General features: G+C 45.5%; 3 protein-coding genes across 4 annotated transcripts; 2 read left to right on the top strand and 1 right to left on the bottom strand.

Annotated features, from left to right (window-relative positions):
• Nucleotides 1–6,431: 6,431 nt before the first annotated feature.
• On the bottom strand, nucleotides 6,432–11,488 carry LOC136493400 (probable isoaspartyl peptidase/L-asparaginase 3). 2 transcript variants are annotated; one of them, XM_066489484.1, is made up of 8 exons: nucleotides 11,282–11,488; nucleotides 10,993–11,179; nucleotides 9,896–9,960; nucleotides 9,331–9,774; nucleotides 9,199–9,257; nucleotides 8,179–8,283; nucleotides 7,549–7,804; nucleotides 6,432–6,946 (listed from the first exon to the last, which is right to left on the bottom strand). In XM_066489484.1, the coding sequence occupies exons 1-7, from the start codon at nucleotides 11,351–11,353 to the stop codon at nucleotides 7,585–7,587; spliced, it is 1,152 nt and encodes a 383-aa protein (XP_066345581.1). In that variant the 5' UTR covers nucleotides 11,354–11,488; the 3' UTR covers nucleotides 6,432–6,946; nucleotides 7,549–7,584. The 2 variants fall into 2 exon arrangements, with proteins under 2 accessions (XP_066345581.1, XP_066345580.1); XM_066489483.1 differs by lacking the exon at nucleotides 6,432–6,946 and having other exon boundaries at nucleotides 7,289–7,804.
• Nucleotides 11,489–11,502: 14 nt separating this feature from the next.
• Nucleotides 11,503–12,211, top strand: LOC136493401 (uncharacterized). The gene is made up of 2 exons (XM_066489485.1): nucleotides 11,503–11,803; nucleotides 11,900–12,211. The coding sequence occupies exons 1-2, from the start codon at nucleotides 11,591–11,593 to the stop codon at nucleotides 11,978–11,980; spliced, it is 294 nt and encodes a 97-aa protein (XP_066345582.1). The 5' UTR covers nucleotides 11,503–11,590; the 3' UTR covers nucleotides 11,981–12,211.
• Nucleotides 12,212–12,494: 283 nt separating this feature from the next.
• On the top strand, nucleotides 12,495–14,633 carry LOC136494785 (probable transcription factor MYB58). The gene is made up of 3 exons (XM_066490968.1): nucleotides 12,495–12,969; nucleotides 13,255–13,507; nucleotides 13,685–14,633. Exons 1-3 carry the CDS (start codon nucleotides 12,722–12,724, stop codon nucleotides 14,279–14,281), a joined length of 1,098 nt encoding a protein of 365 aa, XP_066347065.1. The 5' UTR covers nucleotides 12,495–12,721; the 3' UTR covers nucleotides 14,282–14,633.
• Nucleotides 14,634–16,905: the final 2,272 nt, after the last annotated feature.

Below are 16,905 nucleotides of genomic sequence, written 5' to 3'. Positions count from 1 at the left end.
AAGTTTGATCAGATAATAAAGAATTTTGGGTTTAAAGAGAATATAGAGGACAATTGTGTCTATACAAAGTTTAAGAATAGAAAGTTTATCTTCCTTGTCCTGTATGTGGATGATATCTTATTTACTGGTAGTGATGTCAATCTACTACAGGAGACAAAGAAGTTTTGTTCTCAAAACTTGATATGAAAGATCTTGGTGAAGCTCGTTCGTTCTAGGGATCGAGATTCACCGAGATAGAAGAAAAGGGGTATTAAGACTGTCACAAAAGGCATACATAGAAAAGATTTTAAAGAAATTCAGTATGCACAAATATAGTCCCTCACCTGCTCCTATAGTCAAGGGCGATAGATATGGGGATTTTCAATGCCCCAGGAACCAATATGAAATCGATAAAGTGAAAAGGGTTCCATATGCTTCAGCTGTCGGAAGCTTGCAACATGCTCAAGTATGTACGCGCCCTGACTTGGCATTTGTTACCGGGTTTTTACTTGGCAGATTCTAGAGCAATTCTGGAACAGAATACTGAAATTGATAAAGAAAGTCTTGCGTTATTTGCAAGGAATGAAAGGCCTCGTGATAACGTATAGAAGATCTGATTGACTCCACATAGTGGGATATTCAGATTCTGATTATACGAGAGTGAATACATATTCAGACGTAGATTTTCTATCGTCTCGCAAAGGGGAGATATTTCATGGAAAAGCTCAAAGCAAACTGTGACTACATCGTCCACAATGTATGACAGTTTGTAGCGTGTTATGAGGCAACGGGCAGGTGAACTGGCTAAAGAAGTTCATACCCGGTTTGAAGGTGGTTGACGACATCTATAGACCACTTAAGTGATACTGCGATAATAATCAGGCAGTACAGTATACTCACAACATAAATCAAGTGGTGCTGCCAAATACATTGACATAGAGTATTATGTTGTGAAAGATAAAGTCCGGGATCAAATCATAAATCTTGAGCATATAAGTATAGAAAGGATGCTCGCGGATCCACTTACAAAAGGCTTACCACCCAACATGTTCAGAGAACATGGTGTTTAGAGAACATGTAGCTAGCATTGGTTTAAGAGAAAGCTTAAAATTCCTGGACAAAAGAAGGCCCAAAGATAAGTATCTATTTCAGAGCAGAGTAGTGTGTTGTAGCTGTTAAGTCTATCGACAATGGACCGTGACGATGAGACATGCTCTATGCGCTAATCTGTAATGGAATGAACAAAAGTAAATGATATGAAATTGAAAGATGAAATGAGATCAATGGGGAGAATGTTAGTTGATCTCCACCAATAGGCCCAACGGCCTATTGGGCCCTTGTCTCTGCTCCCTGATCGGGAGAGCCCAACCCTAATACGGTTGGTGGGCCCCTGTCGCACAGCACACATAAAAAGAAGGTGGGGATCAAGGCTCGGTCTAAGAGGTTCACTGGAGCCGCCATCCCACCCACAGAAAACCCTAATCCGATCCTAAAGAAGTGCTGTCAGCGACGGGATGTCCTACCGCACCGCCGTCGCCCCTGCAGGTCTACACCGGGCCACTAGACTTCACCTCCTCGCCACTACGACGTCTACTACACCGCGGCATTGGCGTCCACGCTTGCCGATGCGCCTCAACAGAGAAAGACGAGGAGCCTTCCTGGATCTACGGTTACAGAGAGGTACACCATCGATTCTAACAGGCCGAGCCCGAGATGCAGCAGAGTCATGGGCCTCTGACGTGTGGCAAACGCCGACTCATTGTAGGCCTCACGGCCCATATATTAGTATAGCACACGTGCATTGACTTGATTTACTGATCCTACAAAAACAAAATGATTGACTTCGTTCCTTGGTCCTGAAAAAACGTTTCCTTTTTCTTTTATACCAAAACATTTTCTTGTCTATTATTTGACATCATATTTATTTTGAACCCAATTTGGCCCTAACGTTTGCTTTTGATTTTAATGTAATGGTGATAAATGACATGTGAAATGACCCTGTTGGCTTCTGAAATCCCGTGAAGCACTCTTACTTTTAAGAATATTTTATGTCCTATTTCTTATGCCGAGTGTTGATGCATGAAGTTTGAGATAAATTGACGGTTTCTTTTCCTATGTATTCACAGTCACATTTTATGATATAATAACAAGTAAACTGGGATTTAAATTTTATCTGGTCAACCCGATCCAACATATCAATACACTAGATGTAAATTAGGGAGAGAAAAATGATACCGTCATTTCAAGCACCAAAATATCAATCCAGTGGCATGTAAAGTAAGGCAACATATTCACAAAGTACATGGATGATGGATCAAACATCATAGTTCAACTCGGCCCTTCAAAATTCAGATTAATTACTCGCTCAATGCCAGGAAGGATGCCATCCTGCCCACTGCCCACTGCCCACGCAGCGTTATCTCTCCCACTGCGATCCGCTGTTCCAGTGGAGCTTCTAAGAACCTGCATTTAACAAAACTTGGCATTACTTGGCATCCTTGTATCTGCAATTCTGCATATATGTCACCTGATTCTCCAAACAGGTGCTGCATGAAGTAGAGAGGTTTTACTCTCTTCCCACGGAACAACTGACATCAAAGCTTGTCCTCTCTCACGGTTGATGGCTTAGCAGCCTCTCCCTATTGATGAAGGACACCATGAGCTTCTTGTTCTCCTTGGCAACTGAAAATGCAGACAGGGTCAGGGATCCTGCATAAAGACCAATAGTGATTAAACATCAAAAGAAAAATAAGTTACCTTGAGTACCGATTTCGATGTCAATTTGTATATCCACTTATAACTTGCAATATTAATAATTTAATATATTTAAGACCCAATATTTATTCAGCTTTCACATGAAAGGAAAACTCTAGAACACATACAAACAACTGTTTGGAGCAATAGATGTACTGCATCAAATTTAAGTTCAGAAATACTACTACACTGATGGAATCAAAAGAAAGTATCATGGTTACAAATTGATCTGGCCAACAGAAACAATAAGCATCTTTGAAACATGAGATATCTCCAGACTAGAAAAAAAAGGCAATCTGAAAACAGAAGGAAGATATGGTCCTAATTGGTACGTCAAAGATTTCATTCAGAAAAATAAGAGTTGCATCATGCAGTACCTTTTCTGAATGATGCAACTTGTTTTCTGAGTGCGTGTTTAGTTCGCAAATTTTGAAAATTTGGCTACTGTAGCACTTTCGTTTTTATTTGGCAATTAGTGTTCAATCATGGACTAATTAGGCTCAAAACGTTCGTCTCGCAATTTCCAACAAAACTGTGCAATTAGTTTTTTTTCGTTTACATTTAATGCTCCATGCACGTATCGCAAGATTCGATGTGATGACTACTGTAGCACTTTTTGGAAACTTTTCGGCTAAACAAGCACTGAATGTCGACGGAGGGAACGGATGGACATAATCCGATGTCGTGTCACTCGCACGCTTGGATGCTCCTCTTCGGGTTCCGCTGCGTCGAGATATTTTTTGAATTTCCATCTCAGCAGACGCTGACAGCGGAACAGGACGGCCGGTTCTGGCGTTCGGCCGACGCGGGGAGCGGGGTGCGTGTGATTGCTGCCACCGGAGTACAGGACGAACGGCCAGATCGGAATCGGGTGGAGGGCCGATCTCCGATCTCCTCCCCGAGGTCGACCGCGCCCCGCGCGTCGGCGTCGCGCAGCCACCGTACTGCTTCTGTAGCCTGTACGTACTACGCAAAACACATGTGGTCCCTCCCGGATAAGGCGCCTCTGTCGCCGGGTTGCAACGGCAAATTCAGCCCTGTTTAGCGTCAGTGCCAGGAAACCTTTGTGCACTGAGAGTGAGAGGGAAGCTAAAGCTACAACAGAGCTCCCTGAATCATGGCCATGGCCATGGACATGCGTTGTGAATGAAGTTCAGGTATGTTTCTGAATGGAGCCCAGCAAAATAAAAGTGGAATCAATGTCTGAATGACATGTTTACAGGACTGCAGGTATCTACATTTTCTTACATTACATACAGGACCAACATTGCACAATAACACACACACACACACACACACACACACACACACACACACACAAACACAAAAAAAACTGACAGGATCGGAGTACATCCATCCATACCCAGACTGAGAGACTGCACAGAATATGAACTCGGCGACGTACCAACCGGATCGAAGAAGCTGCCACCTCCTAGGTAAAACTGAGGTCTCCCTCTCTCTCTCTCCCCCACCTCACCTCACCCCGTACGCACCTCCATTGCAGCTTGCAGGGTTGAACTCGAACCTCGATCGCCTCCGCAGACCGCAGCAGAGCACCCGCGCACCCGCGCTTGTTCCCACCCGCCTCACATCATGATGCTCATGGTGTGCAGGCCGCCGACGCGGCCCCACGCCCACGAGTCCATGAGCGGCGGCGGCGGGCGCGGCCGCATGATGCACTCCTCCAGCTCCTGCAGCCTGGCCACCAGCACCACCAGCCGCCGGCACGGCACGAACACGAGCGTCACCGGGATAATCCAGATCGCCAGGTCCAGGATCAGCATCGTCGTCGTCGGCTTTGATTCTTCCGCTGCAGGCAGGCAAGCTTCTTCGCCTCTTCGGGATTCACTCCGACCTCCGACTCTCCGAGCTCCTCTGGGCCCTGCTGCCTAACCTTCCTGACCTCCACTGCACCACAGCGACCGGCCGGCGGCTTGCTTCACTTATTGGACAAGCGTTGCTTTGCCTTGTAGTTGTAGCCGGAGAGTTGCTTGCGAGGATATATAACCGGCCTTGGATGCTAGCTCCTCACTCCTCAGTGAAGCAAGCTCTTCATTATAGATGCTTTATTTGTCAATTCGAGGTTATTATTCATACGGCGACTAATTTTGTGTCTCCTCTAATCGAATCAACCGTGCTCCGCCCATGTTAGACAACGGGGCATGTAGTACTGTACTGTCGAGGGGCTGGGGTTGTATCGTATCTGCAGTGCAGGCCCACTTGACGTGACGGCATCGTTGCCGTTGGAGGGTTTCATTTCATCACAATCGTCGTACGTGGTACAATGATTTGGGCATAACTTATCTCCTTATCGGTATCTTTTCTTTTCTTTGTCGTTTTGGATGAATGTGTATTTGCTATTGCGTGCACCGCCTCACTCTCTCCGTCCAAAAAATTACCATCTTGTCCCGGGTCCGGAAACAAAAGATAAGATGCTTCCTACGTAATAATAGAGTACTGGTTGTCCCGGGTCGGGAAACAACGGGAAACCATTTGCCAACCATTCCGCCGTCTACGGTTTACCCACTAAACCATGGACAGCGCAATAACCCTCACCGACCGCCACCGCCGATTCCTGGATCTAGAAGTCTAGAACCATTTGTTTCCAGATTCTTGAAATTTTATTTTACTCCAGTAGCCGAGTTCGTTAAATGCCACTAGTCAACTTTTCACACACACAAAACTACTAGGAATCTGTAGACTGTAATACACGCAAATGGCTCTTCGGGAACTTGGGGGGCCATCATAGGAGCGGCGGAGCTCAAACGTTGACAGAAGCCAGTAGCGCAAGACGTGACAACACAGCATTCTTTGGATATTTATTTCAAAAAAAATGTGTGGATAACGCACATTCATGTCGTGCTGACGTGGTTGCAGAATGTAAGTACAAGAAAAGAAAAGAAAACGAAAGGTGAAACTGCGATAATTGTCGACAATGGGCATCGTTGACCACAACAAATACTAAGGCCAGTCTCAATGCACAATTTCACCTCACAGTTACCAAGATCATGAAACAAAGCATGAAACATGTCTCATTCTCAGTGCAGAGTTTCATCGCACAGTTTCATGTGTTATTTTAGCTTTTTGGGTCCCACCGGCTTCTCCCTCTACTCTGCCCACCAGGGTCGCGCGCTTGCGAACACGGAACGGACGACGACGGCGCGGACGCGAGCAGCAGCCACGGAAGACGACGGTGCGAACAGGAGATGCACGGGCTGCGTAGCGGCGACCACGGAAGACGGCGGCGCGGACGCGAGCGCGCGGCGTGCAGCGGAGCCCGCGGTCGGCTGCGCCCGCGCCCAAGACCGGAGGAGCCGCACGTGGCGGTGCTCGCGCCCGCGGCGGAGCTCACGCCCATGGCCGGCGGCGCCCGCGAAACCCGCAACGGCAGGAACCACGCTCGGCGGTGCTCGCGTCCGCCCTCGACCGGCGGCGCTGCGCCCGGCGATGCCTGCGCCCACGGCCGGCGGAGCCGTGCCCAGTGATGGTGGTGTTCGAAGGAGGAGGAAGATCGCAGACGCGATGAAACGAATCGAGGCTCTCAGTGCGGGTTTCGTGCCCGTTTCACGGCGTTGGTAACGACGCCCAGGTCGTTTCGTGGGGATGAAACGAATCTTTTCTCTCTCCTACTAGTTTCATGCAAAAAGTTCAGATCTGCTGATGTGGCGTCCTATTAAATGTGCATGACACACCTCATGAAACTCCATTGAGAATGGCCTAATTGCCGAAAAAAGAAACATTTATGCGGCCTGATAGGCCGTTAGGCAAGACGTGCAATTGGCTTATCCTTTCGTAGACGATAAAAGAATAAATAAAACTATTGACCAAAGGTATACTGCTAGAGTCTATTTCATAAAGAAACAACACGAAATATTAGTATCCTTATGTTAATATAAACCAACTCGGACGACAAAGAAACCAAATAAACTGTAAAACGTTTAAGCGGCCTGATAGGCAGTTACCCTCTCCTCTCTGCTCACCGCCGCCGCAACATCCCACCACTAATCAGAGCTACTTCCACCAGTAGCTGGTGAGCGAGTGAGACTCTTTCGAAGATCCACCGCGCCTCCGAGCTACTCCCACTACAGCAAAGCCTGCTTCTGATCCCGGTCCCATCGATCCAGAACAAGCAGCAAATTGAGCTTTGAGAGAGAAGAAACACCCCTCAACTGAAGAACGTGCACTCTTAGGCAAGACGTGCAATTGGCTTATCCTTTCGTAGATGATAAAAGAATAAATAAAACTATTGACCAAAGTGTGTACTGCTAGAGTCTATTCATAAAGAATTAACACAAAATATTAGTATCCTTTTGTTAATATAAACCAACTCTGACGACAAACAAACCAAAGAAACTGTATGCAAAAACAAAAGCGAAGCAGCAAGCAGAGATCCCCCCCCCCCCCCCCCCCCCCCCCCCCCCAGCTTCAGGAATCTTGAGAGCTGGAGCACCATAGTCCTCTTAAGAAGGGGAACCACTAATGTCTAAAATGGTCTGTGCAGCTTCAACTGTTATTAAATTATTACAACTACGATATTATTATAAACATAATAGTTGGTTTCTACGAAGTTGACTATGTGCAAGTCTAAAATCAACTCTGAAACAGGGCAGATCCAATGGAAGAGGTTTGGAAGACATTCAACACTTTTTATAGAAGAAAAAAAAACTAAGGTCAAATTGGTAGATTATAGTACTACTAGTTTAAAAATAACCGGCTTTAAGAAAACATTGGAATAATCCGCACAGGACATTTTTAAGACATCAACAGGGGCAGTTGTGAAAAAATAATGTTCATCACCACGAGTAAATATTCTACCTGCTGATAAAGCTTGTTTCCTGTGAATTGCCATTGCTAAGGATATACTGTAATGACCTTCACATCCTGCATGCTGGAATTCCGTACAGAGTATTGGAATGTCCATCCATGGCATGCCCCGGCGTGCACTCCTTCCTTGTTGACTGCAAATACAGCACCGATGAAATCCGGATATTTGCGGGCAATTCTTGATATAGCATCTTTGGCAGCGTCTCGAGGATCCATCCCTTGTCGCATGCTCTCTACCACTTGATAGCTGCAACAGAATTTATAATAAGATTGGCATGAAGTGCATGAGAGTCAATAAAGTTGGGAAAGAGAACACGGTTAGCATAAGCTGTTACCAGCATTAGTGTTTACTATTGCATATGCAGGGACTGTTTTAAAGTTGAATGCCCAAAGATGATTGCAATGCATACCATCATGATTAGGATGCTACACTTGAAAAAACATGAGGGAAAAAGAACATCATAATAACCAGAGCACAACTCTGTCATCTCTCTTTCTTTCAAAGAAAATAACAGCTTGCAGCAACTAATCCGGTTCTAATTGAGAAGCTAGACATCACACTGAGTGATCTTTTCTCACATGTCATTTTTAACACAAAATCACAAATTATGTTTTCATTACCATGGAAGGAAGCGCATCATAATATCACCGTCACCAGTTGCTCCACAAGCCCCAACTTCATCATCACCATATGAAGAAGATCCTGGTATTGGGCCATCGCCTACCCTGGAATCAAATGATTGGTCAGTAGTCAGTACTAGCTACTCCCTCCATCCAAATTATAAGATGTTTTGGCTTTTCTAGATACATTACTTTTACTATGTATCTAGACATATTGTGTATCTAAGTGCATAGCAAAAGCTACGTATCTAGAAAAGCCAAAATGTCTTATAATTTGGAATGGAGGGAGTCTAAAGAGAAAAATTGAGAATTCTTCACCAAATTTGTTCAGTTGTCAAAAATAGAGGATTTTTTTAACTCAATTGGCCTCTCACAGAAAGATGAATTCATTAGGTTTTATTTTTCTATGGGTTATATGGTTACAAAAATGAATAAGCAGGTATCATGCCAAGCAAGGAGTCACAGTTCAATGGGCAACATTTAGGTTTCTAGGGGAATAATGGATGACATTGGCACTGACTTATAGAAAGGAGGTCTAGTCTGACATGTTTCACCATATAGCAAAAATGGTTTAAGCACATGTAACAAAAATGCAAAATGCATAACACGGTTGGTACATAGAAAAAGAATACAGCTCGTGGATTTACATCATTATCCAACACAGAGAGATTCAAATATATAATACCACTTAACAAGACAAGAGGATCTGACTGATTCATACAGTGACTAGATACCACACTAAAAAAACATAGGAAAGATGCATGAAATGGTAAGGTACAAACGAATTAGATACACAAAAAGGTGGTGAATAAAATGCCAGAGTTACAGGGAAAACACACACACTTAGCTAAGACAGGTCCTGGCTAAACAGTTTGAGTGAAACCGGGCCCAAACAGCTGGCCATAATTTTAACTAGCCATCAACAGCAACTAGTATATTTAGTGTCCATGATTAGTTAAAATTATGATAAGCCGGTTGGGATGTGATGTGAAGTCAACCAACAGTAGTCAAAATGCTCACCTTCCTGGAATTTTAAATGTAGCACCATTGGTTGATGTCCCAACTGCTATATGGCCCATCTAATGGAAAATAACAAAGATATTAGTTTCACAATAACAGAAAGAGTCAACTAATGTCGAATGTTATAACTACCTTGTCAATCACGGCCATAGAGATTGTGTCATGGTTGTGGCGATTAACAATCTTCAAATGAGATTTTATTGGCTCCAGAAAATTATCACTTTCGTAATACCCCTGGCAGAGACCACCTTGACTCCCCTCTACCCCATTCTTTACAGAGTCCTCAACTTCAACCGAGGATAAATTGATAGGAAGGTATGGACCACACTTACCGATAGGAACAACATTTTTCCAGAAGTTTGGTTGGCAGTAGTTCTGTCTCCACTTTTCCCATTTCTCAATTGACGCTGGTGAACTTAGGTTAGTTGGTCCTGGAAGACCCATTGAAATTGCAAATGCTGTTGCTTTCTCTCCAACGAGCAGAGTATGCTCGCTGTGCTCCATGACCAACTTTGCTGCCTTGATTCCATCCTTCACATATCTCATGGCTGCCACAGCTCCAATTTCCATTGTTGCCTGACAGTTTACTTAAGCAAAAATAATGCAATATGCATCCACTATGAATGATGGAATAAAATAAAATAAAATATAAAATATCAATCTGAACTGCAGCATGAGTATGTAAAGCAGATGTTACCCCATTCATGACAAGAGCATCTAAGGTAGTTTCACCGTTCTCATCTGGACTTCCACCTGGACCAACTGCATGACATGTAAAATAACTAAAATTATAACCAGGTTGATATATTCAAGATGCATGCTAAAAATAGGCAAGTTGTTCAAATTAATAAGTAAAAAACAAGAAGCAGGGCTGCTTGACCATAACTGTCCATAAATGGATTAGGAGTTAAAACACTGTGAACCACATGTAATAGCAGTTGCAATTCGTGTTATCCTCACACAGCACTGCTAACCATTTAAGGATTTTTTGTGCATTGATTGTTTTACATTTGTAACTGCATAAGAGAAAAATAATTTAGGCAATGTAAAACCACAAAGATTAACACCTCAGACTTACCATTATTTTGTTTCACAACTCGATGTAAAGCAACGTGTTAAGAATTATGCAGGCACGCATATCACTAGAATCTTTTAGTGTTGCCAACATAATAAGGCCACATAACTGGAAAAGGTCCATTTAAGCTCTGCAACCATTGTTTATCCATTTACTTCATCAAATGAATGGACAAAATTGGGTTCAATGTACCACTAGGGGAACTCAAAAGGGACCAATGGTATATGAGAAATATTTTGGCTGCATGTTTGAGTGTTAAAGTATAACAGCCATGGAAGCGCATGTATAGTATGTAGAGAAATCCAAATCCAGTTTGATATAGGTATACAAATTTTGAACCAGTTTCACGCATAAGCCCTTGTGATGGGACAATGCAGGAAAAAAGAGCTCTAAAGGTGTGGCACCAGGCATTGAACAACATATGCAATTGATACAGAGAGCTTTACTTTACTGCTGGAGAACTACAGATGCAAACAGCAATGTTGGCATACAACTATAGATAGTCCTGATATAAACCATGAATTTAACAACCCATTTCTATTGTAATCCCTGATGTTGCATCATGTTTCGATTCAATGTGGTACTGCTGATTCTTCAATATGTACTTCAGAGAGAAGCATCGCTATTGCCACGCAAGTTTGGCGGTCTCGTGAGCTACAATTGTGGCCTTGCTCGATTGCCATAAGAAGAACGGCACGTGCAAGGGAGCAGGGACTGACCTGTACCATCGCAGCGGAGCTCCTCGCAAGCGGAGCAGCCAGCGACGACAGCATCGATGGCCGAACCACCGCCTTCACTGGCCGAAACCACCCTCCAGGCCGCTCTGACCGCCTCCCGGAACGGCCAGGTGCTCACCACCACCGGGAACGCCACGCCTACTTCGCCCGCGCCTTCGCCGCCCACCACCTGATTGCACCCCCACAAACCCCAACAACTGAAATCCGTCATCAATTGATGCAAAAAAACAATACAACTCCACAGACCAAATCGATTCGGATCTACGCTTACCGAGCACCAATTGAACCGAATTAGCAGGAGCCCTATGAGAAGCCCCACGGAACTCCGCCTCATGGAATCCATGGAAGCGGGCGTCGCGATTGACTGGATACAGGGGCGGACTGGCGAGTCCGCCGGTGCCTGGGTGGTAAGCTTACCGCGATCTGCTCATACAGGCGCTTCGATGGGGACCTATCCCACATGTCAGTGAGCTGGCAGTTGGATACTTCCATGCGGGCTCCACATGTCGGTCAGTTTCGGGCTTGCATAGGGTGCCATTCCAGAAGCTGAAACCCGAATACCCTAGTGACGGCGGCGGGGATGGACGGCCGAGGCGGCGGGGAGGCCGAGAGGTGGCCGTGGTGGGCTGCGGCGAGCGCGGCTCAGGCCGCGGCCGGGGTCGCGTGGTTCCGACGCGGCAGGGGCGGAACGGCGGTGGTGATGCCGTTCAAGGCATTCGCCATCGCCTCCCTTTTCGTCGGCGCCGGCGCCACCGCCGTCGCCGCTGGGGTGCTTGCCGCGGGCGTCGGATCGGTGAGGCGTCTAATCGAAGCTTCCGTCCCCGTACGGCGAACGATTTTGCTGCTCGAATTTTCGCTGACCTGGTGCGCGTGATGTGTGTATCTGCAGGTGGAGGAGATGAAGGGCGTGGGCGCGAGCATCCGGCGGTGGATGGGAGCTCCTCCTCGCCGAGCGGGAGGCAGTGACTGACCAGCACGCTGCAACTGTGATTTGGATGAGGATTTCTCAGCCCTGCTAGGAAACTACGGAATGCTGAGGGGGTGGATTGCTTCACGTTTCAGAGCTAAGCGTGTTTCATTCTGAATTCAGAATTCAGAAATTCAGAATGCAGAGGAGTAATAAGATCACTGTTGTACCTTGTATTGTACCACAAGCTTATTTCTGATCCCTCAAAATTTATTTCCACCTTGTTTCCACAGAGCACACATACTCCGAAGTTACTTTGCGTCCTTTGTTTGATTTTCTTTTCTGATGAGAAAAAAATGCAAACTAGTTGAAATCGACTTTTACCAAACATAGGTTGGGTTGGAAGGATGGCAATTCGTAAGTTCCTGATCGGACGGCAAAAGAACGCCTGGATTTTTGCCAGGTTGCAACAACAAAACAAAATGTTTTATTTCCCACACCTCGTGTGTCGGAGGCTAGACAGTAGGCACGAAGTATCCTTTCCTTTCCTTGGTCCGCGGAAATCGGAGGTCGTGGGGGTGGGACGAGCGGTTAACCACCCGCGGTCGTGCGCCCGCTCCATCGACGCTGGCGGCGCCCCTTGGGAATCAAACCCGTCCGTCGGATCCCAGCCGGACGCCCCCAACAGCGCCACGTGCGCCACTCGCTCGCCCCCGCCCGGGCCCCATAAGGAGCACGACGACACACAGACAGCGCTCTCCCGCAACACTTCTACTGCCTGCGAGATCGCTTAGCGTGGAGGCAATGGCTCGAGCACCTGGCGGCGCCCGGCGGCGGGGCGGAGGCAGCGGCAGGAGGGACGCGGCGGCGGGCAGGGGCGAGGCGGTGCGGAAGGGGCACTGGACGGCGGAGGAGGACGCGGTGCTGCTGGAGCACGTGCGCGTGCACGGCCCCCGGGACTGGAGCTCCATTCGATCCAAAGGCTTCCTGCCGCGCACCGGCAAGTCCTGCCGCCTCCGCTGGGTGAACAAGCTCAGGCCAGACCTCAAGACGTACGCGCAAACCCCCTCCCTTTGTTTTCTCCCCTCTGATTCACTTCTCCTTCGCGTTGCTTAGTTTGAGTGCACTGTGAATTCTTAACTGCATTTGCATTGTTATAATTGATGCGATTCTAGTTGTCATAATTTCGTTTTGCTTAGGTTTAGGCTGCACTGATCCTGAACCATTCCTCCCACCCCTCGTATTCTCTTCTCTGCACTGCGCTTGATTTGTTGTGTTCTGCATTTTGTGCACGGTTCATCACAAATTCACCGTGGTGATCGGGCGCCTTGCAACAGTGGCTGCAAGTTCTCTGCAGAGGAGGAGCGAGTGGTGCTGGAGCTGCAGGCGCAGTTCGGGAACAAGTGGGCGAGGATCTCCACCTACTTGTCGGGCAGGACGGACAACGACGTCAAGAACTTCTGGAGCACCCGCCAGAAGCGGCTCGCCAGGCTGCTGGGAACGCCTCTCCGCGGCCGGTCCAGCAGGAGCAGGAGCGCCAGGGCGCAGGCGCCTGTTGCCTCCTCTCTGGAGTCGCGACCCGCCACCGTGGTAAAGCCCTCGCAAGTTTGCAGCACACATTGCCCGCTCCTCTTTCTTGGCTACTTGTTTTACAAGTCTTGTCCCTCGCAATTCACTGACATAAATTTTCAGAAGTGATAATTTGCAGTTTGGAATTTGATGGCATTTTCTTCTTTTTTTTAACATGAATCCCTGATGCGCCGTCAGGTTCCCTGCCTGGATCAAGTTCCATTGGAGGGCAGCTCCTCTGGTGTTCACCCATGCAGAGCAGCAATACCATTCATGGACGCACAGAAAGTTCCATTGGAGGGCAGCTCCTCTGGTGTTCACCTATGCAGCGCAGCAACACCATTCATGGACGCGCAGAGTGCTGCACTGGCCCCGTACGATTGGGCAGGCTCCGGGCTTGTCGGTTTCGACGGAGCACTGCCGCTGCCCTCCGACAGCCACGCGTGCTCGTCGTCCAACGCTGCCGCACTGCCACCACTGCTGCCGTTCGACCAGCCTCCGTACCCTCTGCTCGACTTCCCAGGGCTACCACCGGCGGGCTGGAACATGGCTCCTGGGTTCGCCAACGCCGGCGCTATGGACCATCTCGCCTACCAGGAGCTGCTGCCGGTGACGCAACCCGCTCCAATGATGCTCCCGTTCTTCGGCACGGAGTACCCGCACGGCGGCGTCAAGGCCGAGCTTCCGGACGCGGCGCCCGACAACTTCTTCGAGGACCTGCCGCCGGACATGTTCGACTCCCTTGATCAACCGCCGCCACCACTGTCACCGCCTGCGACGAGCTCTGGATTTTGAGATTGGCCTTTCTTATCACGAGTGCCGTAGTTGCCAAACTTGCCATTGAGGCATTGATGATTGACCATTGTTTTCTGGTTGGGTATTTGCCTGCTCTGACGCTGCTGACCAGTACTAGGCTACTAGCGGCTATTGAAAGTTGTAGCCTTGTAGATTGCAGGCAACTTAACTTCTGCGATGCTTCAAATTTGAGCTTTGCGTTGGACATGGAAACTGCAATGCTTGTAACCATAGTTGCAAGATGCATTAAGTATTAATCACATGTATGTGATGTATGCAAATCTTAGTATGCTGTAAGATTAAGATCGGTATCAGAGATGCAAGAAGTTTAGCATGTAAGTACTATGTAACAGTGTTAGTGCCATTTGGGGTTTTTATGCAAGAAGTTTTTACCGATCAAGAATTCATGAACAGCGAACTTCATTTCCTTGTGACAAACTTTTATTCTTGATCTAAAATTGACGGGTTTGGCTTCCAATTGTTTACTGAAGAGGTGACACGTGCGGCGGCTCACATGAGTCATGACTAACTGAAACGGACCATCATAGGACTCAACCATGTTCAATTTTGGGTTCTCATCGTACAACAGCCCTGACTGTATCTAATGATAGATACAAATTGTTCAAGATGTTAACACGTCTTGCGTTTCCTTTAGAACAAATGAAAAAAAGATGGAGATATCCTAGAGGATTAGAATTCTATAGGAAAAATTCATATGATCCCCTTTGAGATAAAAAGATTGGGTTGTCACAAAACCTATGAAATTCATATGAGATGTCTTGTTTTATAGGAATTTTGGAGGAATTCTACCAAAAGTTTGGACCTCGTGGAAAGTTGCCTTTGTATCACGTTCTCATCGATTTTTTTCGTGTTTCTTGCACTTCATCCGAACATTTGATCTTACAGTTCCATGTATTTTTCGATCCATAGGATTCAAGATGTTAGGACATTCAATTCATGCATGTATTTTATCTCTACATTCCAAAGAGACACTAAAACTTTGACATGTGTTTTGTTTAGAATAAACGTATTAAAAACTAAAAAAATTAGAGGTACAAAAAATTGCAGAGCCCTGAGGTATTATGCTACCTACTATTAAGCAAGTATAATAAAAAGTTGTTGGTGGTTTTGCACACTGAGGTGGAGGAAAAGAGCTGCAAGTTTACAGCCAGTTTATACACAAAAATCAAGAAATTTTATGAGATAAATAAATGGACCATATTTGAGCCAACTAATATATGAGTGGACTGGAATGTAGGTTGTAAATTTACATACAACCAGAAACGGGTTGTGTTATTAACCTTGCTTTTAGGGCAGCTCCAAAATTAACTCATGAGCTAGCTCTAAGCATTTTTTTTCATATTTTAATAGAAGAGAGAGAAGCTAGCTCTTGATAAGAGCTAGACTTATACACATATTCCAAGACCATACGAGAGTGTCACGTGTGGCTATCCATGTTATGAGCTATATGCTAAAAGTTATCACTATTAAAGATATTGGCTTAGAGCTAGTAAGGCCAGTCTCAGTGGGAGTTTATGCGAGTTTTATTTGCATGAAATAGCTTGCCACGTAGACATTTTTATGATATGACAGTGTATTTAAGAAGAGAGAAGAAATGAGTTTTATCTGGATGAAACTCTCTTGGCACGATTACCAACTATCTATGAATCATGAAATTAAATGCCTGTGAAACTATAGAATAAAACTTTACATTAAGAGCAAGAGTTTCATCAAGTTTGATTATCTTGAAAACAACGTCATAAAACTATCCGTGCGTAAGTAGCTTATTCCATTGCGGGGGGAGTTGGTCTAGCCTTGTCGTGCTTTGTGTTCGTTCGGCCCATGGCTTATGATGAATACCATAAATGAATGGTGCTTCGAATTGTGTGTCTCTATTGATGACAAGTTTTTCTCTTAAATCAGATTGCTTCTCCATGTTGAGCATTCCACAAATGACCATGGTATCTATCTGCATCAGTCACTTCTGGTAACTTGATCGTGTTGCTTCTAGGGAACATCTGAAAGGAGTCATGCAAGAAAATGGAATATGCTAAAGTGTAGTGAGAGGTTTATGACATCATATTATTTGTATGCATTATACCTAATGAGAAATGGAAAGTAAACAACACTGCCCATAAGATTGTTGACTCTCGGAGATGCTCTCATTTTTTTTAGATAATGGATATCGGCTTCATCTACTAAATGTAGAATGAGACCAATAATTACAGAGTTCGAGTCTTAGACACAAATGAGCTGTAAGGGAGATGCTCTCATGGAGTTAAACTTGCCTTAAGTTTAACTAGTCATATAGAAATTAGTTAGTACTCCAAATAAATATTAATATTTATATATCTTATGAAGTATTAATATTTATATCTCTAAATAAATTTATTATGAAAGTATATTTCACGATTAATGTAACAAAGCTTATTACACATCATAAGTATTAGTATTTTTATACATACTTGTTCAAAATTTAAGCAAGATGTGCACTTGTTTTGAGACAGCGGAAGTATGATCCCGTGCTAAAATAACAAAGATCAAAGAAGATATTGGCCGATGGGATATTTGCAATTTTTCAAAAAGGAAATCATCACCTTGCCATCGAGATGGGACAAAAAAAA

This window comes from Miscanthus floridulus, chromosome 11 (assembly GCF_019320115.1).
Source record: "Miscanthus floridulus cultivar M001 chromosome 11, ASM1932011v1, whole genome shotgun sequence".
In the NCBI taxonomy this organism is placed as follows: domain Eukaryota; kingdom Viridiplantae; phylum Streptophyta; class Magnoliopsida; order Poales; family Poaceae; genus Miscanthus; species Miscanthus floridulus.
This window is presented reverse-complemented; position numbering and strand designations above follow the sequence as displayed.

What these genes read in the sequence shown, in the direction of transcription:
- LOC136494785 (XM_066490968.1), top strand. Translation starts at nt 12,722, where the DNA reads ATGGCTCGAGCACCTGGCGGCGCCCGGCGGCGGGGCGGAGGCAGCGGC. An exon ending in CTCAGGCCAGACCTCAAGAC is followed by an intron (nt 12,970 to 13,254) that starts GTACGCGCAAAC and finishes GCCTTGCAACAG; the next exon opens with TGGCTGCAAGTTCTCTGCAG. An exon ending in AGTCGCGACCCGCCACCGTG is followed by an intron (nt 13,508 to 13,684) that starts GTAAAGCCCTCG and finishes ATGCGCCGTCAG; the next exon opens with GTTCCCTGCCTGGATCAAGT.
- LOC136493400 (XM_066489484.1), bottom strand. Translation starts at nt 11,353, where the DNA reads ATGGATTCCATGAGGCGGAGTTCCGTGGGGCTTCTCATAGGGCTCCTG. An exon ending in TTCGGTTCAATTGGTGCTCG is followed by an intron (nt 11,180 to 11,281) that starts GTAAGCGTAGAT and finishes GGGTGCAATCAG; the next exon opens with GTGGTGGGCGGCGAAGGCGC. An exon ending in ATGCTCTTGTCATGAATGGG is followed by an intron (nt 9,775 to 9,895) that starts GTAACATCTGCT and finishes GTAAACTGTCAG; the next exon opens with GCAACAATGGAAATTGGAGC.
- LOC136493401 (XM_066489485.1), top strand. Translation starts at nt 11,591, where the DNA reads ATGGACGGCCGAGGCGGCGGGGAGGCCGAGAGGTGGCCGTGGTGGGCT. An exon ending in TTGCCGCGGGCGTCGGATCG is followed by an intron (nt 11,804 to 11,899) that starts GTGAGGCGTCTA and finishes GTGTATCTGCAG; the next exon opens with GTGGAGGAGATGAAGGGCGT.